The sequence below is a fragment of the Manis javanica genome, chromosome 8, assembly GCF_040802235.1.
Source record: "Manis javanica isolate MJ-LG chromosome 8, MJ_LKY, whole genome shotgun sequence".
Taxonomy (NCBI): domain Eukaryota; kingdom Metazoa; phylum Chordata; class Mammalia; order Pholidota; family Manidae; genus Manis; species Manis javanica.
Genome location: NC_133163.1, coordinates 40,576,153 through 40,601,154, shown reverse-complemented (window position 1 = coordinate 40,601,154; position 25,002 = coordinate 40,576,153). Strand labels below are relative to the sequence as shown.

The 25,002-nt window shown below is 38.8% G+C and overlaps 1 protein-coding gene across 2 annotated transcripts in view; it reads right to left on the bottom strand.

Annotated features, from left to right (window-relative positions):
• CCDC175 (coiled-coil domain containing 175) overlaps positions 1 to 25,002 on the bottom strand; it is a 102,362-nt gene that overhangs the window by 10,481 nt on the left and 66,879 nt on the right. For both annotated transcript variants that reach the window (XM_073242312.1, XM_073242313.1), the window contains 5 exons: positions 19,644 to 19,723; positions 18,509 to 18,661; positions 15,812 to 15,914; positions 14,570 to 14,613; positions 13,048 to 13,210 (listed from right to left, as the gene is read on the bottom strand). In XM_073242312.1, coding sequence (XP_073098413.1) covers positions 13,048 to 13,210; positions 14,570 to 14,613; positions 15,812 to 15,914; positions 18,509 to 18,661; positions 19,644 to 19,723 — 543 coding nt within the window. The remainder of the gene's footprint in view (positions 1 to 13,047; positions 13,211 to 14,569; positions 14,614 to 15,811; positions 15,915 to 18,508; positions 18,662 to 19,643; positions 19,724 to 25,002) is intronic.

Sequence of the window (25,002 nt, the reverse complement as noted above, 5' to 3'; positions counted from 1 at the left end):
CTGTTTCTCACAGTGTGCGCACTTTGAGGTTTGGGACTGGGTCTTAGGTCATCTAAGGAAGTGCATCGTTTGCTCTAGGGAGGTGCTCAGTATGTTAACGGAAGCTAGGGCAGTGATCTTGGGAGGGGGCGGGGGGTGGGGGGAGGTGCGAGACCAGCGCATGCAGGGCTGCAGTGACATGTTGTGTCCAGAAGAGGGCAGGAGAGGGCTGTCGGTCTGGAAGAGGTCAAGGTCTCTAGAAGTCCATCAATCAGAGCTATTCAACAGGGAATATACAAAAGCTAGGAGATTACAGGGGGCTCAGGGATAGTCAAGTAACTCACGGAGCCAAGGTTGACTGTTACCTCCTCAGGAGGGTAAATTTCAGGGATCCAATGAGTGCCTAATTTGGGTCTGATGCTTTAGAACTATTAGTTATCATCTATATTTCACAACCAGGGAAAATGAAGAGTGGAGGTTAGTATGTAAGCAGCAGAGCTGAGATTTGAGCCCAAGTCTACCTTCCTCCAAAGCCCACAAGGTGCCAATGATCCAGAGGTAAAAATAAGTGGGATCACTAATTTAAGAAGATAAAAGCACACCTCTGTTTATTGCTGCATTATTTACAGTAGCAACCAAAATGTCCACTAAAAGATGAAGCGATAAAGAAGAAATGGTACATATACAAAATAGAATATTACTCAACTATGAAAAAGAATAAAATCTTGCCATTTGTGACAACATGGATGGACCTAGAGGGTATTATGCTAAGTGAAATAAGTCAGAGATGAATACCATATGGTTTCACTTATGTGTGGGATCTGAATAACAAATGAACAAACAAAACAGAAATAGATTCATAAACACAGAGAAAAGACTGTTGGTTACTATGGAGGCTGTAGGGGGTATGGGTGAAATAAGTGAAGGAGATAAAGAGGTATAAACCTCCAGTTATATCACAGGGATGGAAGTACAGCACAGGGAATATGGCTAATAATGTAATATCAGTGTGGTGACAGTTGGTGGCTACACTTGACCATGGCTACACTTGTCAAATCATTATGTTGTTCATCTAAAACAAATGATACTGTATGACAACTATACTTCAATTAAAAAATATTGTTTAAAAAGTGGACTTAGGGAAGTCTTCCTTTAGGTCTCAGCTCCATTTCCAGTTCTTCAGAGACCTTTCCTGATTTCTTAACTAGGTCAAGTCTCTCTCCCTATTAGGTTCTGTCATACTTTTTATGCCCTGCCTGTAAAATCTCTATGACAAGTGATCTTACATATATTTATATGACAGCTGCTTCTCACTACACCAGGGGAAGGCAAACTATAGCCTGTAGGGCAACTAGGCTACAATGGTCAACCCAATGGTTGCTATGGAGACATTATATCTGGTAAAGCCAAAAATATTATGGTCCTTTAAAATCTGCTGGCATCTATAATAGACTGTGAGTCCCATTTGCGCAGAGACTGTTTTCATTCACCGTTGTGACTCCAGAGCCTAACATGGTACTTGGTACAGAATAAGCATTCAGTAAATACTTGCTGCTCTATAGTTAATAGTGAAACACGGATGGAACCTAAACATCAGGAGGAATTTTGAGCATAAGTATTCTCAATTAGGAACATTTCAGGGGCTGCAAACAGGACTGACTTTTAAGTTGAAATTCTTCCAATCAATGATCTATGGACTGAAAATATTTTCAGTAGGAATATTTTCTTACAGAATTAATTGACATTCTTTTCAAAGACAAAAAGACGACATTTTAATTGATCCCAAATGGAATTTCTGTCATTGTAGAATAGACTTTATTCATCATTGTGTGGCCTACAAGATGTCATCCTTTATTCTCTTACTAGTCTCAGCCCATGTGACCCATAGCTTTTGCCAGGTTGTCAAGAAAACTCACCCATTCGACGAGTCAAGTGAGAATATGATATCAGTACCCACAGTCTAGTTCAGGGCTTGGAAAATCTTTTCTGTAAAGGCCATAAAGTGTATATTTTTGGCGTGGTCTCTATTGAAGCTGCTCTGCCCTTGAAGCACAAGAGCAGCCATATGTGACATAGGAATGAATGAGCATGGCTATCTGACTTAATCTGTGGATATAGACATTTGAATTTTGCATTATTTTCTGGTGTCATGAAATTAAAACAAATTTTGTCAAACCATTAAAAAATATAAAAACTGTCCTTAGCTCTAGGCCCTACAAAAAGCAGGAAAGGGTGGGTTTGGCCCCTAGGCTGTAGTTAACTGACGTCTTCTACAGACCATAGACCTGCCCAGGAATCTCCATAACATTCTTCATATCTGGGAAAATGGGGAGCAACTGAGAATATGAGAGGAGTTTGAAACCAACAGTTTCCCAGCTTCAATTTCTCTATAGGTCTCATCAGTCTATAAATTTGGTTTATGGCCTGTGGTTTGGTTATGTGAATGATAGCTTGACCAGAAATTGTGGTCATGGAAGATTGAGGTCAGTGGTCTCCAGATTATATCATGTGCCTCAGTGTATTTACACATTATAAATTTAAATACATAATGATAGTATATGTACAATATTAAACAAACAAAAATAGAGGTTTTAAATGATAGCAAAAAATTGAATTGAAACAGAACTTATAATATTTGCTCCCTGCATGTGGACTGAATATCACCCTCCACTTTGGAGATCCTTGATTGTGCTAAATCTAGAATCTATGATCCAGAGTCTACACCAGAGCAAACTCTCAGTGTGCCAGCCTTCAATTACAAATGGAGAAGAAAGAGTGCACCAATATTGTAAGGAGAGAGGGTTATTCCTGGTGTGGGCTATCTGCCAGAACTGAGCCCTGGCACTGGATTCTAGATCCAGCCACCCTGTTACTTCAAGGGGAAGAAGATCTTGCCGGACTGTCCAGATGAGAAAGTCTGAAAGGTAAATAGTCACTGTTCTCTCATTTCACCAGTATTTGTTGAGTACCTAGTATGTGTGAGGCACTGTACCATACCCTGGAAATAAATGGTGCACAAACAAAATGGCCCAGGCCTTCCTGGAGCTTATGATCTAGCACAAGGGACAGACAAAACACAAGCAAACAGAAATAAAATAACTGCTAGTTTTAACAAACAACAACAAATATTGGCGAGGTTGTGGAGAAAGGGGAACCCTCCTACACTGCTGGTTGGAATGTCAACTAGTTCAGCCATTGTGGAAAGCAGTATGGGGGTTTCTCAAGAAACTCAAAATAGAAATACCATTTGACCCAGGAATTCCACTCCTAGGAATTTACCCTAAGAATGCAGCAGCCCAGTTTGAAAACATATGCACCCCTATGTTTATCACAGCACTATTTACAATAGCCAAGAAATGGAAGCAACCTAAGTGTCCATCAGTAGATGAATGGATAAAGAAGATGTGGTACATATGCACAATGGAATATTATTCAGCCATAAGAAGAAAACAAATCCTACCATTTGCAACAACAACATGGATGGAGCTAGAGGGTATTATGCTCAGTGAAATAAGCCAAGTGGAGAAAGACAAGTATCAAATGATTTCACGCATATGTGGAGTATAAGAACAAAGCAAAAACTGAAGGAACAAAACAGCAGCAGACTCACAGAACCCAAGAATGGGCTGACAGTTACCAAAGGGAAAGGAACTGGGGAGGATGGGTGGGAAGGGAGGGACAAGGGGAAAAGAAAGGGGCATTACTATTAGCAGACATAATGTAGCGGGGTGGGGGAACTGGAAAAGGCAGTATATACAGGGAAGACAAGTAATGATTCTATAGCATTTTACTATGCTGATGGACAGTGAGTGGAATGGGATATGTGGGGGGGACTTGATAATAGGGGGAGTCTAGTAACCATAATGTTGTTCAAGTAATTGTACATTAACAATACCAAGTAAATAAATAAATAAATGCTAGTTTTAGTAGGTGCTCATGTGGAAATAGTGTATGATAGAAAACAATTTTGATTGAAGGCTCTTTTCAGGTGTCTCTGAGAAGATGACATTGTCAGTCTAGATCTGAGCCCTGTGATTTGCAGAGGGAAGAGTACTATAGGCAAAGAATTTGGTGGTGATATACTGCAGGAGGCTCCACTTAAAGCGCAGTTATTAATGATGATAAATATTCTCAGTTGCAATATTAACTTTGGTTTCTGTAAGAAATGAGTAGACTAATCTGAAAATCCTCCATGAATTATAAAACACCCAGAAACCTAGGAGGAGAGAGAACAAATTTCCTTTTCAATGCAGAACTGAACTTGTGTGCAAGCAGGGGAACTCCCAAGGCCCCAAAGGGGAAGGAGACCCTGAGCAGTGAGAGTAGCACTTGCTTTGTCTGCAGCCTGGGGAGGGAGGGCAGAGAGGGTGCTCTCAATTCTCAGGAGGATGAGGTAAGAGAGAAGGCCAGGCAAGCAGCAGGATGGAGAACCCTCCATAAAGATGGAATGAAAGAGAGAGGGAGATGGAATTGGAGAGCAGTATGTAAGGAATTTCAGTTGCATCTTTCATATTATGCTTGGGTGAAAAATATCAGTATGCAAAATGTTAAGATTTGTGAAAAAAGATGGCAGCATGAGAAGTGAGGCAGAAATCTCCCAAAACCACATATAATACAAAAATACAACAAATACAACTATTCCTAAAAGAGTGACCAGAAATAAGACTGTACTAGCCAGTCTACATATGCAAAAAGAGAACATCTCAGGGAAAAGGGTAAAGTAATAAAACTGTGACCCGGCGGGACCTGAGCATTCCCCCAAACTCCAGCTCAGTGGTGGGAGGAAGAGAACCAGAGCAGGGAGGGAATAGAAGCCTAGGGCTGCTAAATACCCAGCCCTAGAAATCTACTCCAGGAGCACAAACCCACACTGCATGGTGCTCTGGAGATTAGAGGGGCTAAAAACCAAAGTCAGAGATTTAGACTGCAAAGAGGTTCCCACAACCTGCTGCCCTGGGACAAAAGAAAGGCAGGCACTTTGAAAGACTTCCCAATGGTGAGAGGGCTGTTAAAGGGGCAAGGATTCAGGATAAGGAACAGATGGAGGAAATCATCCCCAGCACACAGCCCAGCAGGTTAGGAACTTTTAGTAGCTTCAGGCACTCCATCCCTCTGGCTGGCAATGCAGCCCTGAGGCCCCCACCACAATAAGCAGCCTGCCACTTCTTCCTCCATGCCAGCACCAGCATGCAAACCTGCTGCCTCTGAGATCACTCCAGAACAGCTGGAGGGCAGCCCCGTCCACAGCAACTACATGCTTAATGCAGAGGCTGCCCCCTGCATGTGCCTCATTGGCCCTGACAGCGGAGGCAGGCACTGTGGCCAGGAAGCAGGAAAGGGCTCCTCCCAGAAGACACCAGGCATTTCTCACCTGTGACCCCGGCCATTGCTCCAGGCTGGCCAGATGGCAGCTCCACCTATGGCAGCTTAGGGCCTTAACCCAGAGGCTGCTCCCTGAGCACAGCTCACTGGTTCTGACAGTGGAGGCAGGCACTAAGGCCAGGAAGCAGGAAAGGGCTCACTCTTGAAGGTAGGCACTGGCACAGCTAGCCTTCAATCACTGTCATTGATTCACATGCTGTGCAGCTCCAAAGAGCACAGCTTCTGGGAACTAGAGGGTACCACCTACATAAACCTAATATTTCTCACTGTCAAATAGGATTATGAAAAGGCAGAAGAACCTTGTTCAATCCAAAATCCCTCAAACACCAGAAAGAGGGCTCAGTGAAACTGAAATCACCAATCTTCCTGAAAAAGAATTCAAAACAAAAGTCATAAGCATGCTAATGGAGCAACAGAAAAATATTCAAGAGCTAAGGGATGAATTCAGGAGGGAGAGAGACACCTTAAAAAATACAGTACCTAAAATGAAACATACAATTGAGGGACTTAAAAACAGATTAGATGAGGTAGAGGAGATGGTAAATAGAATGGAAATTAGAGGATAGGAATACAAAGAAGCTGAGACACAGAGAGAAAAAAGGATCTCTAGGAAGGAAAGAATATTAAGAGAACTGTGTGACCAATCCAAATAGAACAATATTTACATTATAGGCATACCAGAAGACGAGAGAAAAAGGGATAGAAAGTGTTTTTGAATAAATAATTGCTGAACACTTCCCAATCTGGGGAAGGAAATAGTCCCTGAGGCCATGGAAGTGCACAGATCTCCCAACAAAAGGAACCCAAGGAAGATAATACCAAGTCATATAATAATGAAAATGGCAAGGATCAAGGATAAGGACAGAGTATTAAAGGAAGCCAGAGAGAGAAAAAAGATAATCTACAAAGGAAAACCCATCAGGCTATCTCATCAGAAATAGCTGAGAAAGGCTTCTCAGCAGAAAACTTAAAGGCCAGAAGGGAGTGGTATGATATATTCAGTGCAATGAAACAGAAGGGCCTCAAACCAAGAATACTCTACCCAGCAAGATTATCATTTAAATTTAAAGGAGGGATTAAATAATTTCTAGATAAGCAAAAGTTGAGGGAATTTACCTCCCACAAACCATCTACAGTGTACTTTAAAGGGACTGCTCTAGATGGAGGTGCTCCTAAGGCTAAATAGCTGTTACCAGAGAAAATAAAACCATAGTAAAGGAAGTAGTCCAATTAATTACTAACCAAATGCAAAATTAAATCAGCTACCCACAAATTCAGTCAAGGGATACACAAAGGGTACAGAATATGACACCTAACATATAAAGAGTGGAGGAGGAAGAAAAGGAAGGAAGACAAAAAAGAATCTTCAGATTGTGTTTATAATATAATAAGCAAGTTAGAGTGTTAGATAATAAAGAAGCTGCCCTTGAACTTTTGATAACTATGAATCCAAAGCCTGCAATAGCAATAAATATGTATCTATTGATAATTACCTTAAATGTAAATGGACTTAATGCACCAATCAAAAGACATAGAGTTACAGAATTGATAAAAAAGCAAGACCCATCTATGTGCTGCCTACAAGAGACTCACTTCAAACTCAAAGACATACACAGACTAAAAGTAAAGAGAAGGAAAAAGATATTTCATGCAAACAATAGGGAGAAAAAAGCAGAAGTTGCAGTACTTGTATCAGATAAAATAGACTCAAAACAAAGAAAGTAACAAGAGACAAAGAAGGACACTATATAATGATAAAGAGGTCAGTCTAACAACAGGATAACAGGATATAGGCATTATAAATATCTATGTATCTAACATAGGAGCACACAAATATGTGCAACAAATACTAGCAGAATTAAAGGGGGAAGTAAAATGCAATGCATTCATTTTAGGAGACTTCAACACACGACTCACTCCAAAGGACAGATCCACTGGACAGAAAATAAGTAAGGACACAGAGGCACTGAACAACACATTAGAACAGATGGACCTAATAGACATCTACAGAACTCTACACCCAAAAGCAGCAGTATACACATTCTTCTCAAGTGCACATGGACTCTTTTCCAGAATAGATCACATACTAGGCAACAAAAAGAGCCTCAGCAAATTCAAAAGACTGAAATTGTGCCAACCAACTTCTCAGATCACAAAGGTATGAAACTAGAAATAAATTTTACAAAGAAAACAAAAAGGCTCACAAAAATATGGAGGCTTAAAAACATGCTCCTAAATAATCAGTGGATCAATGACCAAACTAAAACAGAGACCAAGCAATATATAGAGCCAATGAAGATAACAGCTCAATGCCCCAGCTTCTGTGGGACACAGTGAAGACAGTTTTAAGAGGAAAGTATATAGCAATTCAGGCCTAGTTAAAGAAGGAAGAACAATCCCAAATAAACAATCAAAACTCAGAATTAATGAAACTAGAAAAAGAAAAACAAATCAGGCCCAAAGTCAGTAGAGGGAGGGACATAATAAAGATCAGAGCAGACATAAATAAAATTGAGATGAATAAAACAACAGAAAGAATTAATGAAACCATGAGCTGGTTCTTTGATAAAATAAAAAAAATAGATAAACTCCTAGCCAGACTTATCAAGAAAACAAGAGAATCTATAAACATAAACAGAATCAGAAATGAGAAAGGAAAAATCACTATGGACACCATCAAAATACAAAGAATTATAAGGGAACACTATGAAAATTTATATTTTTATTATAAATTGGATAACCTAGAAGAAATGGACAACTTTATAGAAAAATACAAAATTCCAAGACTGACCTTGGAACAAACAGAAAATCTGAACAGACCAATAATCAGCAATGACATTGAATTGGCAATCAAAAAACTACCTGAGAACAAAACTCCCAGGCCAGATGGCTTCACTGTTGAATTTTATCAGACATTTAGAGAATACCTATTACCCATCCTCCTTAAAGTTCTGCAGAAAGTAGAAGAGGAGGGAATACTTCCAAACTCACTCTATGAAGCCAGCATCACTCTAATACCAAAACCAGGCAAAGACACCACAAAAAAATAAAATTACAGACCAATATCCTGAATGAACATAGATGTCAAACACTCAACAAAATATTAGCAAGCTGAATTCAAAAATACATCAAAAAGATCATACATCATGATCAAGAGGGATTCATTAAAGGATGCAAGGATGGTACAACATTCAAAAATATATCAACTTCATTCACTACATCAATAAAAAAAGGACAAAAATCACATGATCATCTCCATAGATGCTGAAAAAGCATTTGACAAAATTCAACATCCATTCATGATAAAAACTCTCGACAAAATGGGTATACAGGGCAAGTACCTCAACATAATAAAAGCCATATACAACAAACTCACAGCCAACATCATACTTATTGAAAAGCTGAAAGCTTTTCCTCTAAGATCGGGAATAAGACAAAGATGCCCACTCTGCCCACTTTTATACAGCATAGTACTGGAGGTCCTAGCCACAGCAATCAGACAACACAAAGAAATAAAAGGCATCCACATTGGTAAGGAAGAAGTTAAACTGTCACTGTTTGCATATTTGTTTGTACTTGATACACTTTTTGTACTTAGTATTGTACATAAAAAACCCTAAAGAAGTCACTCCAAAACAACTAGATCTAATATCTGAGTTCAGTAAAGTTTCAGGATACAAAATTAATACACAGAAATTTTGTTGCATTCCTATATACTAACAACGAACTAGCAGTAAGAGAAATCAGGAAAACAATTCCATTCACAATTGCATCAAAAAGAATAAAATACCTAGGAATAAACCTAACCAAGGAGATGAAAGACCTATACTCTGAAAACTACAAGACACTCAAGATACATTAAAGAGGACACAAATAAATGGAAATACATCCCATGGTCTTGATTAGGAAGAATTAATATTGTCAAAACGGACATCCTATCCTGACTAAAGCAGTCTACAGATTCAGTGCAATCCCAATCAAAATACCAGCAGCATTCTACAACAAACTAGAACAAATAGTTTTAAAATTCATATGGATCCACAAAATACCCCAAATAGCTAAAACAATCCTCAGAAGGAAGAGTAAAGTGGGGGGGGATTATGCTCCCCAACTTTAAACTCTACTACAAAGCCACAGTAATCAAGACAATTTGGTACTGGCACAACAATAGAGCCATAGATCAATGGAATAGAATAGAGAGACCAGATATAAACCTACACATATATGGCCAAATTATATAAGATAAAGGAGCCATGGACATACAATGGGGAAATGACAGCCTCTTCAACAGCTATTGTTAGCAAAACTGGACAGCCACATGTAAGAGAATGAAACTGGATTACTGTTTAACTCCATACACAAAGGTAAACTTGAAATGGATCAAAGACCTGAAGGTAAGTCATGAAACCATTAAACTCTTAGAAGAAAACATAGGCAAAACTCTTGAATATAAACATGAGCAACTTTTTCATGAACATATCTCCTTGGACAAGGGAAACAAAAGCAAAAATGAACAAGTGGGACTATGTCAAACTAAAAAGCTTCTGTACAGCAAAGGACGCAATCAGCAGAACAAAAAGGCACCCTATAGTGTGGGACACTATATTCATAAGTGACATATCCGATAAGGGGTTGTCATTCAAAATATATAAAGAGCTCATGTTCCTCAACACTCAAAAGGCAAATAACCCAATTTAAAAATGGGCAGAGGATCTGAACAGACACTTCTCTAAAGAAGAAATTCAGATGGCCAACAGACACATGAAAAGATGTTCCACATCGCTAATCATCAGAGAAATGCAAATTAAAACCACAATGAGAAATCACCTCACATTAGTTAGGACAGTCAACATTCAAAAGACAAGCAACAACAAATGCTGGCAAGGATGTGGAGAAAGAGGAACCCTCCTACACTGCTGGTGGGAATTTCAACTAGTTCAACCATTGTGGAAAGCAGTATGGAGGTTCCTCAAAAAACTCAAAATAGAAATACCATTTGACCCAGGAATTCCATTCTTAGGAATTTACCCTAAGAATGCAGGATCCCAGAATTGAAGACATATTCAGCCCTATGTTTATTGCAGCACTATTTACAATAGCCAAGAAATGGAAGCAACCTAAGTGTCCATCAGTAGATGAATGGATAAAGAAGATGTGGTACATATACACAATGGAATATTATTCAGCCATAAGAAGAAAACAAATCCTACCATTTGCAACAACATGGATGGAGTTAGACGGTATTATGCTCAGTGAAATAAGCCAGGCAGAGAAAGAGAAGTACCAAATGATTTCATTCATCTGTGGAGTATAACAACAAAGCAAAAACTGAAGGAACAAAACAGCAGCAGACTACAGAACCCAAGAATGGACTAGTGGTTACCAAAGGGAAAGAGGTTAGGGTGGGTGGGTGGGAAAGGAGGGATAAGGGGAATAAGGGCTGTTACAATTAGCACACATAATATGGGGGGCACAGGGAAGGAAGTAAAGCACAGAGGAGACATGTGCTGATGGACAGTGAATGTAATGGGGTATGTGGTGGGGACTTGATATTAGCAGGGAATGTAGTAACCACAATGCCACAATGTTGCTCATGTGAAACCTGAGAATCAGATTGTATATCAATGATACCTTAATTAAAAAAATGCTAAGATTTGCCAATGACTGATGGTGGTTATGTGGATAAGCAGGTGTGTGTGTGTGATTTTTAAATACTTTTCATATTAGCAATATTTCATAACAGATATTAACTGGAAATTGTTCTAGTTATCTAGAATAACTAGTTTGAGTCACATATATTTATGATTGATTGCCTATCAAACTCAAATTTTGTTAGACAACACTACCATTTGGATGGAATAAAAATGAATGGCACATACGGTATTGGCCTATATTTTATTTGTATGTGGTTGGCTTTCAATCACAGCAACTCTTACTCTATTCTGAACATGATACTTAAACTAAGAATGGAAGTGAAAATTAAAATCCCTGCTGAAAGGCTGAATTGACCATTGCTAGACCACATGATAATAGAACTGACTTCTGCTGCTAGCCCCGAATGGCCATTGTCAGTGACTGCCAGCTTCCCTACTTTTGACCTTTCTTCTAACTTAGGGCCAACCGGAGAAAGCCAAGTATGCTCACTAATCACTCACATGGGATGTCCTGCTCCCAGTTAGCCTGCCTGCAGCTTCCCTGTGCCAGAAGTCATCCCTGTGCCCACAGCAGCCCTTGAATCTATGCTGAAAACAGGTGGTGATGACTGACGCCCTTGCTATGCCAGGTTTTATGCTGAGCTTGGTCTCATTTGGGTGGTCTTCCTTTATTTCTGAACTGCAATTCTCTACTTTCCATAGGTTATCAGTAATACAGGTTTCAAAATGCATGAAAAAAAAGGAATATGATATTAGTTCCTCAGTGGGCTTAGCTTTTCAATATAGTCTATTTAAATTTGCTCTAATGCAAAGATTCCATCAGGTTCCAGACAAAAATGGAAGATTTGCTCATGTGAGAATAGTGCAACTGACACTTAGAGATGATTTAGCTCTTAAAATTCTGCTTGATCTACAGTCGCTGGGGATGGGATGGCCTGGCTTAGCAAAGCAAATGCACAGTGAGGCAAGACCAACCAGGACCCCATCACACACTTACACATAAGCATCACCGGGCTTGAGCAGGACCACTGAAACAGATTTTCAGCTGATAAGATTTATGCACAAAATCCTCATGGGCTGCTAAAATGTTTCCTGGGTCAGGCAACACCCTTAGAACTTTGGTTTTACCAACTATTGGACTGTTTTTAATCCTAGTACTTTCTTTCATTTTACTTTGATTTTATTTCATTTTAGTTTCTTCAACTCATCTTTAAAACTACTGATCTAATGCTCATGGTATTTCAAATTAAACTTAAATGACTTCTAATAGATTTGTACTCTTGCCATATGTTATTATTTTCATTTACCACTCTGTCTGTCCCTATACTCTATTCTCTTTCCTTCTCCCCAGCTCTCTCTACTTCCACCATCCCACTGTCCCAAGGGATTCCCCTGAGACCTCTGAGCTGTACCTGCACAAAGATTCACTTCCATTTCTCACAGCAGCCCTAATCTGGACAGAGTTCTGTGGCCCTTTTGACTAACATGACATTGGAGTATGGCTTGAGAATGCAGTTGATATTCCTCTGTAGAGACAGGGCTGCTTGTTCGTGAGGCACTCACTTTATATAAGATGTGTTAACATCTCAGAAGCCCCAGAGGGCCTCACTGGATTTTCAAAAAGGCAATAGTTGCTGTTTTAAATGTTCAACTCAGCTTAGGAAGAAAAGGGAAAATGGTGTTCACTATCTTCTGTTTAAGAAGACAAGGAAGTGTGTAATAGGATTTTTAAAAACTTCCTTGGAAAATGTTTAAAATAAGAGTTTTAAAAATTCAGAAAGAAGTTAAGATTCAGCTACTTAGAAAACTCACTTTAGGTGGGAGATTTGTCCAACATGCTGCATTACCACATGCAACCCCCACAAATGAGCATCTGCATTCAGCTAAATGTGCGACATTACTGGAGACGGATTACTGGGGGGATCACTAACTTCTTTGGCACTTTTTTTTTTTTGGCTTTCTTTGCTGTCACCAGCTACAGTGAAATAAGAGGGAGTTCTTTGTTACCCAAAGCTCTTGAGATGTTACTTACCAACCAAGGTCACTGGCAATTCCTGTTCCATGAGAAAATGCAGCTCTTCAAGATTCCCTTGTAGCCAAGTACTGATATGCTCAATGTTTTCATCTCTTTCATACAGCTTGTCTATTAGATTTTTTATTTCCTTCAAGGTCTCATCACCACTGTCTACCAATTTCTTTAAAAAAATAACATTTTGGGGGTGTGTGAATATAAATTGCAACTAAGTAAAAACACATTCTGTCTAAGTGAATCATGTCCAAAGCAAAAATATATATCCAAAATTGGTATTAAACCATGCAAAGTAAGTATGTGTACACAGAAATTTCACAAAATTCTGGAAAAGATCTCAGAAAAAATGAATTATAAAATGTGAAGATATAATGATATAATGGAATGCTCACTGAACTCAAATTTTTAACTGGGTAGAACAGTGGTGGAGGTGGTGGTGTAAAAGCCAGCTCACTTTCAGAGCAGCACAGAATTGCAGAGGTGGTTCAACATGGTTCACAGGGTAAGAGCAAGAATTTTGGAATCAGGCTAGATGTGAGTTTTAACTCCCCACAAGTTCACTAGCTGCTTGGGCAAGTTACTTAAACCCTCTCAGCCTCAGTGGCTTCATCTGAAAAGGGCATTACTGAGGCTTCTTTTATCCAGTGTTTTAAGAGTTAAACAATGCAAATTTTAAATACTTCAAAAGTGGCAGAGCCAGGATTTAAGCTCCAGCCTACCTGCCTCCAAAGGAGGGAGGGGCGGAGATGTTGCACAGTCAGTAACATGGAGCATAGCAGAGTTCAGATCTGACCACTTTGTCCCAAAACAATAGGTGTTCAATTTGTACTTGCAAAAAATAAAATTAAATGTCATTCCCACTTTAGCTGAAACACTAGAGTGGAAAGACAGTTTCCCAAAGGATTAAGGTTTTATAGTGACATTTGGCACTGATAAAAATAAGACAACAGGCCCAAAATGGAGTAACTTATGCTAAGCCTCACATCACCTGAATTTACTCAGAATTAACTTCCTTAATCCTTGGCTCTTTCAGAAATGGGATCTTAAACCAGTCAATCAGAAATTGCCTTATCAGCACCTGTTAGGTAGCCTAGTTAAACTGCCTCCAGGGCCCCGGCCATCCCCTAAAGAAGAGTAACCCTGTAATAACCAATCTGCTTTTACACCAAGTATAACTTCCTTGTTCCCTCTCTTCTCTGCCTATGGGTCTTCCATGGTGTACAGCTCTTCCGAGTGCCTTTCTATCTGCTAGCTTGGACGCTGCCCAAATCATGAATCAAACACTAAGATCCTTAACTGGTTTTAGGATCTAAACTCAGGATCTAGAACTCAATTGAATTTTGTTTTTTAATAGCACTGAAAACACATTTTAGGATATGATAGTCACACTAGCTCTGTCACTCCCCTGCAGTCCTGACCTCCAATCTTATGCATGTGCACACACACATACACACACACACACTTATTAAGTAGGCAAATATTTTTAGACACTTGATACTTATAGAGGAAACACAAAAAGACTCACCTTAACTGTCATCTTAAATTCAGCCCATAAATCCAAATATTGTGCTAAAATGAAGATTTTTAAAATGCAAGGGTTACTTTTTTCTAATTTGAGCATTTTTTAAAAGTTATGCTATTTGTTTTATCTGACAATTTATAAATGACAGAATAACTGAATCAGACTTTCCCTCCCATTGTAAACAAGGTGAAAATGGGACAAAATGTATTAAACAATTATATATTTTTTAAGATCCAGTTTTCAGATGCTGGGGAATGGGCAGCACAGGACTGAAAGAAAGGCCCGTCTGAGGGGAGCCCCACCACCTCACGGCTTTCTGCTGGAGGCACTTCCTAGGCCAGAGGCTGTCCTTCACACAGACACAAAAATCTTTACAAAAATTAGCAAGTCAAATCCAACAATATATAAAAACAATGAAAGCTTCTGAACAGGTGAGTTTTACCCCAGGAATGGGAAATTTGTGTAACATTAAAAAATCAATCAGTGTGATTTACCATATTAACAGCGTAAAGGAGAGAAATAGCGTCTGCGCATCTCAGGAGATGCTAGAGTAGCTGACATCGGTCACACAGGCGCTGCATGCCTACACGGCCGACCCCCTTCAGTCACCCTGGATGCCCAGGCTCCAGTGAGTTCCCCGCCTGGCGCTACTGGGCACATGTTGTCACACATCGCTGCTGGGGAAATTAAGTGTATCTGGGTAACTTCACAGGGACAGGACACCTGCTAACTTGCACCCAGTTTCACAATTTGTGAAAGCACGTGTAAGCAAATAGCAACCCCAAACTGGAAACAATCCAAATGTCCTTTAGCACATGAATGTATAAACAAAAGATGGTGTGCCCATATAATGGAGTACTGCCATCCTGCTACAGAGAGGGGCAAGTCAGCAGTGATGCAGGCAACAACACGAGGGCATCTTAACAAACAGTTTGCTGAGTGAAAGGAGCCAGTACAAAGCCAGATACAAAAGTGTGCATATTCTATTTATATCTAATTCTTAGTGACAGAAAGCAATGGATGGTTTCCAGGAATTGGAGAAAGGGTGGGAAATCAACTACAAAGGGACACCAGGGGAGTTTTTCAGGGGTGAAAATGTTCCATATCTTGCTTGTGGTGGCAGTGGTTACAGTGGTTTTCATGTGTCAAAACTCGTTGGACTTAGGGTGGGTGCATTTTATTGTATGCAAATCAATAAAACTGATTAAAACAAAAGAAAACAAAAACCCATGACACATTACTTACTCTGCTGATCTACCACTTGCCAAGTCAGGTTACTTGAGGCGTGCTTGAGGGTTTCTTGCCCCTTTTTGTATTCCTCTATGTTTTCCTTCATGTGCGCTATACACTAGAAGTTAAAGGCATGTGATCGCATTAGACAGTTTAGTTACTAGAGATTAATTGGGCATGCAGTCATTCACAAACATGAGTTGACTCCTCCTCTGTGTCACTGACTGCCTAGGTGAAAAGGTAACAATGGGGAACAGAGTCCTTGTCAAGCTTACATTTCGGTGAGGAAGATAAAGGACCCTGCTCCCGAGGAAGCCTTTCAGTACTCCAACAAATATGGCATTTTGAATATTTTTGGTCACAAAAGAAACTAAAAGGCATTCTGCCTAATGGCACCGGGGACACAAAAGAAAAGAGTGTTCCTTATGCAAAATGTGCGTGTAGTAAATGTCATAGGTGGCGATGCCGCCCGACTGGAGGAGCTCAGCCGGGCCCTGAGCAGAGCGCTGCGTCAGGAGACCCCACGGAGCTCTCACGTTAAGTCAGATGTTTCATTGGTTAGAGTGACAGGGAAGTAGTAGTTTGGGTATTAAAGTCGTGGCTTTCTGGTCTGTCCCCCCAATGCTCAGGAACTCTAAAATCTCTGGGAACTCTGAAAGCATGAGTGTTGGGCTGTAAACATGGCACTGGCCCAATTTTGAGAAAGAAATAGTTAAACTACAGATACAATCTTAGAAATAGCATCAGTACCATAGACGGAGTGGACATGGAACTATTTTTGAGCTTCTGCAAGCTTGAGCTTGTGACACTCCTCGCATGACTCGTTAGCAGCTTTTGCTGTAACCCGAAGTAGAAGCCATCTGGGCCACGTCCGAGTCATCATTCCTGCCCCTCTTTGAATGTGGATCACTATTTGTAGAACTTACCCAGTTCAGCTCACCTCCCATAACTCTCAAACTTGTTAACACACTGATTTGTAATGATTCATTTATTTGCTCATCTCCTCAGCTAAACTGTGAGCTTCCTAAGGATGTGGGGCAGTGCGTTGTTCGTCTCTGTATTTGCTGCACCTTCCCCAGGGCTTGGGACCCAGGGGTACTTCAAATGTGTGCTTAGTGAAGGGATGTAATCAGCAGAGCAGAGAGTGTTGCATGAATAAGATAAGAGCACAGGGTCTTCAGGTAAATGGACATTGAATCAAAATGCAGAACTTTAGAATGTCTTCCAACTGCTCATCCATTGCCGAAATAGTAACACAAAATTCCTATTATTTTAGTAAATGATCTACATGATCATGATGGGAAGACAGTCTAGTGACATATTCCCATGGGTGGATGAAGTCCCTTACCAGTTTGCTTCAAGGGCCGGAAGGAAGGTGTGCTGCATGCGTGCGGGGTGTTGATGATGGAGGCTGGGCTCTGTGGAGTACATCTCCATTTTCAGAGTACCTTAGTACTTCCTAAAATATTTTAATTCTACTGTAAAACACATGTTATTGGTGGGATAACTGTTGCCACTTAACTGATGAAAAAAAACTGCATAGAGAGATAAAGGGATTTTCCCCTTACTTAGAGTCTTATTGCTGTACTACTCTATTTTTACCTTTCTAGCTGTTAAAAGTTCTTTAAAAATGTAGAGCTTCAGTTTCCTCAACTATAAGAGGGGCATAATATATTAACCATGTTGTAAGGTTATTGTGAGTATCAAATGGGATCAAACCCCTCTTACATGTGAGACGCTGTGCAAAACACTTGGGATAGACTGATACAGATCCTGACCTTGACGTCAATATGGCTTACTGAAAACAATGATACAATCGCTACAAAAAAAATGGACAATCTAATTTTAAAAGTGGGCAGAAGACTTGAACAGGCACTTCACAAAGAGAATATACAAGCAATCAACAACACATGAATAGGTGCTTCATTAATCACCAATAAAATGCAAATTAAAACCCCAATCACATACCACTACACACCCTACAGAATGGTTAAATTGAAAAAGACCAAGTTTGGGTGTGAATAGAACAACTGGCACTCTCATACACTACTTACTGCTGGGAGTGGCAATCATTGCAACTTCTTTAGGAAACTGCCACAGGGCACTAAAGTGGATGATATGCATCCTTATGGCTCTGCAATTCCACATGAGATGTATACCCAAATTCACCAGAAAACATGCACTAGAATGTTCACAGCAACACTATTGGTGGTAGCACAAATTAGGAACTCTCTAAACCCCCATCAACAGTAGGATGTAAATAAATTTAGGGTAGTCGTACAATGGAATACTACACAGAACTAAGAATGAACGAACCATAACTGTATTCAACAGTAAGGATGAACTTCACAAACACAGGATTGAACAAAAGAGTGCATACTGTGTCATCATAACACTGTGTCATCATAACATATGTTTACAAACAGGCAAAACTAGTCTATGGTGTTAAAACTCAGTACAGTGCTGCCCTTGTGGCAGGTGAGGGATGGGAAGGAACATAGGATGTCTGGACACTGTTAATGCTTTGTTTCTTGATCTGGGTGCAGGGTATCCAGGTGTGTTCATTAAGCTGCATACTTAGGATTTGGACACTTGGCTGTATGCACTTCAAGCGTCGTTTAAAAAGCTTTAAGAGCTATTCTCTCCTTTTCATAGTAACTAGTACAGGTCTAGGCAATCAAATTGTGCAAGATCAGGCACACTTGAACTTACTTCTTTTAATCTCTTATTTTCCAGGAGCAAAGCATCTACTTCTAGGTCGTGGACATAGATTTCATTTTCTAAGTTCTTTAGAATTTCAAAATGAGTTTTGATTTTATAGCTTTCTTGATTTTGTAATTGTTTTAATTCTTGCTTCATTTTATCCTGCTCAAACATAAAACCCACAATTATCTCACAGTTCAAAAAGCAGGACATGAGTGTATTAGATAGCATGGACCACATTAAGGGAGGGGCTCTAATTGCTGAACTATCAGCAGAGGCTATGGATACTGTCCCTTAGAAAATATTTATATTAAATTCCAAAGCCATTTCATGGAAATTTATTCATGGACTCCGGGAAGCCAGTCCATGGGCCCCAAGTTAAGTTGTTGAGACAACTTCACAAATATACTTTGACCAATGAACAATTGTCCAGCAAAAACAGGGAGGGAGCATACAATTTATTGAGGCTTTTTTAGGGAGGATTTAATATATCCTGAAGGAAGAATAATATCATTTTATGGATTTTTCATAATTCTCTACTGAATTCTCTATTCAGTTCTTAGTTATTATACTGTTATAAATTACATAATCTTTATTCATTGTATAATCGCTACTGGTAGCATCTTATTAAGAAGGCAGAATTGTACATATAGTATACTTATTTAGAATTTTCTTCTTCATATTTTCAACACCCATAATGTATTAAAAGCTACTTTTGATATCAATGAATCTCAAAGAGTAGAATATTTCCATTTTTAATTAACCAACTCTACCTACATATGTTTATCATTAACTGTTGATTATGAATTTTAAAGAAGGGAGTAACATCTCTTTACCTGCCTCCATGTCAGCCACTCCCTCCCCTCCCCCACAACCGCTACCCACTTATCCTTGTCTTCATAGAAATTTACCAGAATAAGAGATATGAAAAGAACCTTAGAAAGCATAACCCAGTGTCTACCTTACAAATAAGGAAACTGAGGCCCCTCAATGATTTTCCCATGGTTACATGTTAGTTGCTTCTAGACTCTATGTATATGTGTATATATGTATATGTACATATAGATCTACACACACAATAAGTATGTATCTACCAGTATTCCAAAAAAAGAAAGAAGAATAAACACATTGATTGACTTTTTACCACATTGTTTAAGTATCTTGAAAAGTCTCTTGTCAATTGAAAAATGTAATCATTCAGTAAATTCTGCTCCTGCTTTTGTGCTATAAAAAAAAAGAGAGAGAATAACTACCAGCAATGTTCTTTAGTTTAAAAACCATTAATCAAAATCAGACATATGCCTGGTTTTAAAACTCAAATAGTATTATAAGGCTTATAACAAAAACCAGGAGGTGCTCCTTAGTGCTTTGTCTACCCCTGCGTTTGACTCCTCAGAATAAATGATTTTTAATTCATTTTAACTTTATATTTTTCCATTTCCTTAAAAAATTTTTTCTTAAAAAATGCTCTGATGGTGATTTCTTGATTTGTCATGTTAAGACATTTTCTGCTTACTTCCTAGTACAGCACAGGAGGACATGGCATGCTTATTCCCATCTCTACCTCCTGCACCCTCACCCTCCGCATTTCTTCCCAGTATCCTCCCCATAAAGTCACAGTTTTTGTTTAAGTGAATTTTAGCTGTTTAGATCATTATGAAAATGCAAATATTATTCACTGATGAGACAAATAGTACAGTATTATATTTCTTCTCACATAATTTTTTGTTTTCCTGGGGGTTCAAAATTGCCTATTTTTAAATTGCCTAGCTTTCCTTGTACATATAATTAATTCATATAAAAATCCAAAACTATAAAATCTTTCTGAATGTTACTTCCCATGTGGTCAAATACCATTAAGTCATCTATTGCTGCCATTCCTCTCTCCTTCCCTGCTGCCTTTGTACTGTTTCCTTTAGGCCTGTTGCACAGCTGACCTCCTGGCCCTTCCTTCGCATCTCTCTTATGTAGGACCTTCCATTTACTGAATCCATACCCGCTTCTTTTTTCTTGATTTATTCCCTCTATTGAAGCAAATATTGTACTAGCTTCCAGAGATAGAGTAATTGGGACATTTTGAGTTCTTATGTTTAAATATGTCTCTGTATTTTTTACTTGGCTGGTAGTTTAGATGGGTGTCTAATGTTGGAAATTATTTTATCTCACAATTTGAAGGCATTCTCTTCTAACCTGTAGTACAGTGTTGCAGTTAAGTGTGAAACCATTCTGATTCCTAATTTTTTGTGTGAGGTCCTGCCTTTAGGATCTTCTCTTTCTCTTGTTTCTCATGAAATCCCACAGTGATGGGATTTAGTGTCTTTTCTTTCCTGTGTTGTACTGGGAATTTGATTGGCCCTTTCAAATAGGAACCTCAATCCTACAGTTCTGAGAAATGTATTTTTGTATTATTTCTTTGGTAACTTTAACCTTTCCATATTTTTCTGTCCTCCTTTTCTGACTTTCCTGTTAGTTATATCTTCAACATCTCAGAACAGTCTTCTAATTTTCATACCCTTTTATCCTGTTCCTCATCTCCTTAGTTTTTGTTCTATTTTTGGAGAGATTTCCCTAATTTTTCTTACAGTGTTCCTATTGAATATTTATATTTTTAGTTATTGTATCTTTCATTTCCAAGAGTTCTTTCTTGTTCTTTATTCTTTCTTTTAAGCATCTTTTTCTTTTTTCCATAAATGCAGTATCTTCTTTAATACCTTCAAAATATATTCTTGAAAATATTGAAAGAATATTTATTTTCTACACTATATAGAGAACATATATGTACATGATATGTAATAATATAGAGAGAATATGTATTCTCTAAGAATATATCCTTAAAAGCATTCTTTTTTTTTAGATTTTTTTTAATTTTGGTATCATTAATACACAATTACAGAAAGAACATTATGTTTACTAGGTTCCCCCCTTCACCAAGTCCCCCCAACATACCCCTTCACAGTCACGGTCCATCTGTGTAGTAAGATGCGGTAAAATCACTACTTGTCTTCTCTGTGTTGCGCAGCCCTCCCCGTGCCCCCCACGCACTATACATGCTAATCGTAATGCCCTCTTTCTTTTTCCCCGCCCTTATCCCTCCCTTCCCACCCATTGTCCCCAGTCCCTTTCCCTTCGGTAACTATTAGTCCATTCAGGGGTTCTGTGATTCTGCTGCTGTTTTGTTCCTTCAGTTTTCCTTTGTTCTTATACTCCACATATGAGTGAAATCATTTGGTACTTGTCCTTCTCCGCTTGGCTTATTTTACTGAGCATAATACCCTCTAGCTCCATCCATGTTGTTGCGAATGGTAGGATCTGTTTTTTTCTTATGGCTGTGTAATATTCCATTGTGTATATGTACCACATCTTCTTTATCCATTCATCTACTGATGGACATTTAGGTTGCTTCCATATCTTGGCTATTTTAAACAGTGCAGTGATAAACATGGGGGGGCATCTGTTTTTTTCAAACTGGAGTGCTGCATTCTTAGGGTAAATTCCTACAAGTGGAATTCCTGGGTCAAATGTTATTTCTATTTTGAGCATTTTGAGGAACCTCCATACTGCTTTCCACAATGGTTGAACTAGTTTACATGCCCACCAGCAGTGTAGGAGGGTTCCTCTTTCTCCACAACCTCGCCAACATTTGTTCTTGTTTGTTTTTTCGATGATGGCGATCCTTACTGGTGTGAGGTGATATCTCATTGTGGTTTTAATTTGCATTTCTCTGATGATTAGCAATGTGGAGCATCTTTTCATGTGCCTGTTGGCCATCTGGATTTCTTCTTTAAAGAACTGTCTATTCAGCTCCTCTGCCCATTTTTTAATTGGATTATTTGCTTTTTGTTTGTTGAAGCATGTGAGCTCTTTATATATTTTGGATGTCAATCCTTTATCAGATCTGTCATTTATGAATATATTCTCCCATACTGTAGGGTACCTTTTTGTTCTATTGATGGTGTCCTTTGCTGTACAGAAGCTTTTTAGCTTGATATAGTCCCACTTGTTCATTTTTGCCTTTGTTTCCCTTGCCCGAGGAGATATGTTCATAAAGAAGTCACTCATGTTTATGTATAAGAGGTTTTTGCCTATATTTTTTTCTAAGAGTTTTATGGTTTCATGACTTACATTCAGGCCTTTGATCCATTTGGAGTTTACTTTTGTGTATGGGATTAGACAGTGATTCCGTTTCATTCTCTTACATGTAGCTGTCCAGTTTTGCCAGCACCATCTGTTGAAGAGACTGTCATTTCTCCATTGTATGTCCATGGCTCCTTTATCAAATATTAATTGGCCATATATGTTTGGGTTAATGTCTGGAGTCTCTATTCTGTTCCACTGGTCTGTGGGTCTGTTCTTGTGCCAGTACCAAATTGTCTTGATTACTGTGGCTTTGTAGTAGAGCTTGAAGTTGGGGAGCGAGATCCCCCCACTTTATTCTTCCTTCTCAGGATTGTGTTGGCTATTTGGGGTCTTTGACGGTTCCATATGAATTTTTGAACTATTTCTTCCAGTTCATTGAAGAATGCTTTTGGTAATTTGATAGGGATTGCATCAAATCTGTATATTGCTTTGGGCAGGATGGCCATTTTGACGATATTAATTATTCCTAGCCAGGAGCATGGGATGAGTTTCCATTTGTTAGTGACCTCTTTAATTTATCTTAAGAGTGTCTTATTGTTTTCAGGGTATAGGTCTTTCACTCCCTTGGTTAGTCTATTCCTAGGTATTTTATTCTTTTTGAGGCAACTGTGAATGGAATTGTTTTCCTGATTTCTCTTTCTATTGGTTCATTGTTAGTGTATAGGAAAGCCACAGATTTCTGTGTGGTAATTTTGTATCCTGCAACTTTGCTGTATTCTGATATCAGTTCTAGTAGTTTTGGAGTGGAGTGTTTAGGGTTTTTTATGTACAATATCATGTCATCTGCAAATACGGACAGTTTAACTTTTCATTACCAATCTGGATTCCTTGTATTTCTTTGTTTAGTCCAATTGCCGTGGCTAGGACCTCCAGTACTACGTTGAATAACAGTGGGGAGAGTGGGCATCCCTTTCTTGTTCCCGATCTCAGAGGAAAAGCTTTCAGCCTCTTGCTGTTCAGTATGATGTTTGCTGTGGGTTTATCATATATGGCCTTTATTATGTTGAGGTACTTGCCCTCTATACCCATTTTGTTGAGAGTTTTTATCATGAATGGATGTTGAATTTTGTCAAATGCTTTTTCAGCATCTATGGAGATGATCATGTGGTTTTTGTCCTTCTTTTTGTTGATGTGGTGGATGATGTTGATGGATATTCGAATGTTGTACCATCCTTGCATCCCTGGGATGAATCCCACTTGGTCATGGTGTATGGTCCTCATGATGTATTTTTGAATTTGGTTTGCTAATATTTTGCTGAGTATTTTTGCATCTATGTTCATCAGGGATATTGGTCTGTAGTTTTCTTTTTTGGTGGGGTCTTTGCCTGGTTTTGGTATTAGGGTGATGCTGGCTTCATAGAATGACTTTGGGAGTATTCCCTCCTCTTCTATTTTTTGGAAAACTTTAAGGAGAATGGGTGTTATGTCTTCTCTGTATGTCTGATAAAATTCCGACGTAAATCCATGTGGCCTAGGGGTTTTGTTCTTGGGTAGTTTTTTGATTACCAATTTAATTTCATTGCTGGTAATTGGTCTGTTTAGATTTTCTGTTTCTTCCTTGGTCAGTCTTGGAAGGTTGTATTTTTCTAGGAAGTTGTCCATTTTGCCTAGGTTTTCCAGCTTGTTAGCATATAGGTTTTCATAGTATTCTCTAATAATTCTTTGTATTTCTGTGGGGTCCGTCGCGATTTTTCCTTTCTCATTTCTAATTCTGTTGATGTGTGTTGATTCTCTTTTTCTCTTCATAAGTCTGGCTAGAGGCTTATCTATTTTGTTTATTTTCTCAAAGAACCAGCTCTTGGTTTCATTGATTTTTTTCTGTTGTTTTATTCTTCTCAATTTTATTTATTTCTTCTCTGATCTTTATTATGTCCCTCTGTCTGCTGGCCTTAGGCCTCATTTGTTTTTCTTTTTCCAATTTTGATAATTGTGATATTAGACTGTTCATTTGGGATTGTTCTTCCTTCTTTAAATATGCCTGGATTGCTATATACTTTCCTCTTAAGACTGCTTTTGCTGTGTCCCACAGAAGTTGGGGCTTTGTGTTATTGTTGTCATTTGTTTCCATATATTGCTGGATCTCCATTTTGATTTGGTCATTGATCCATTGATTATTTAGGAGCATGTTGTTAAGCCTCCATGTGTTTGTGAGCCTTTTTGCTTTCTTTGTACAATTTATTTCTAGTTTTATACCTTTGTGGTCTGAAAAGTTGGCTGGTAGGATTTCAATCTTTTGGAATTTACTGAGGTTCTTTTTGTGGCCTAGTATGTGGTGTATTCTGGAGAATGTTCCATGTGTACTTGAGAAGAATGTGTATCCTGTTGCTTTTGGATGTAGAGTTCTATAGATGTCTATTAGGTCCATC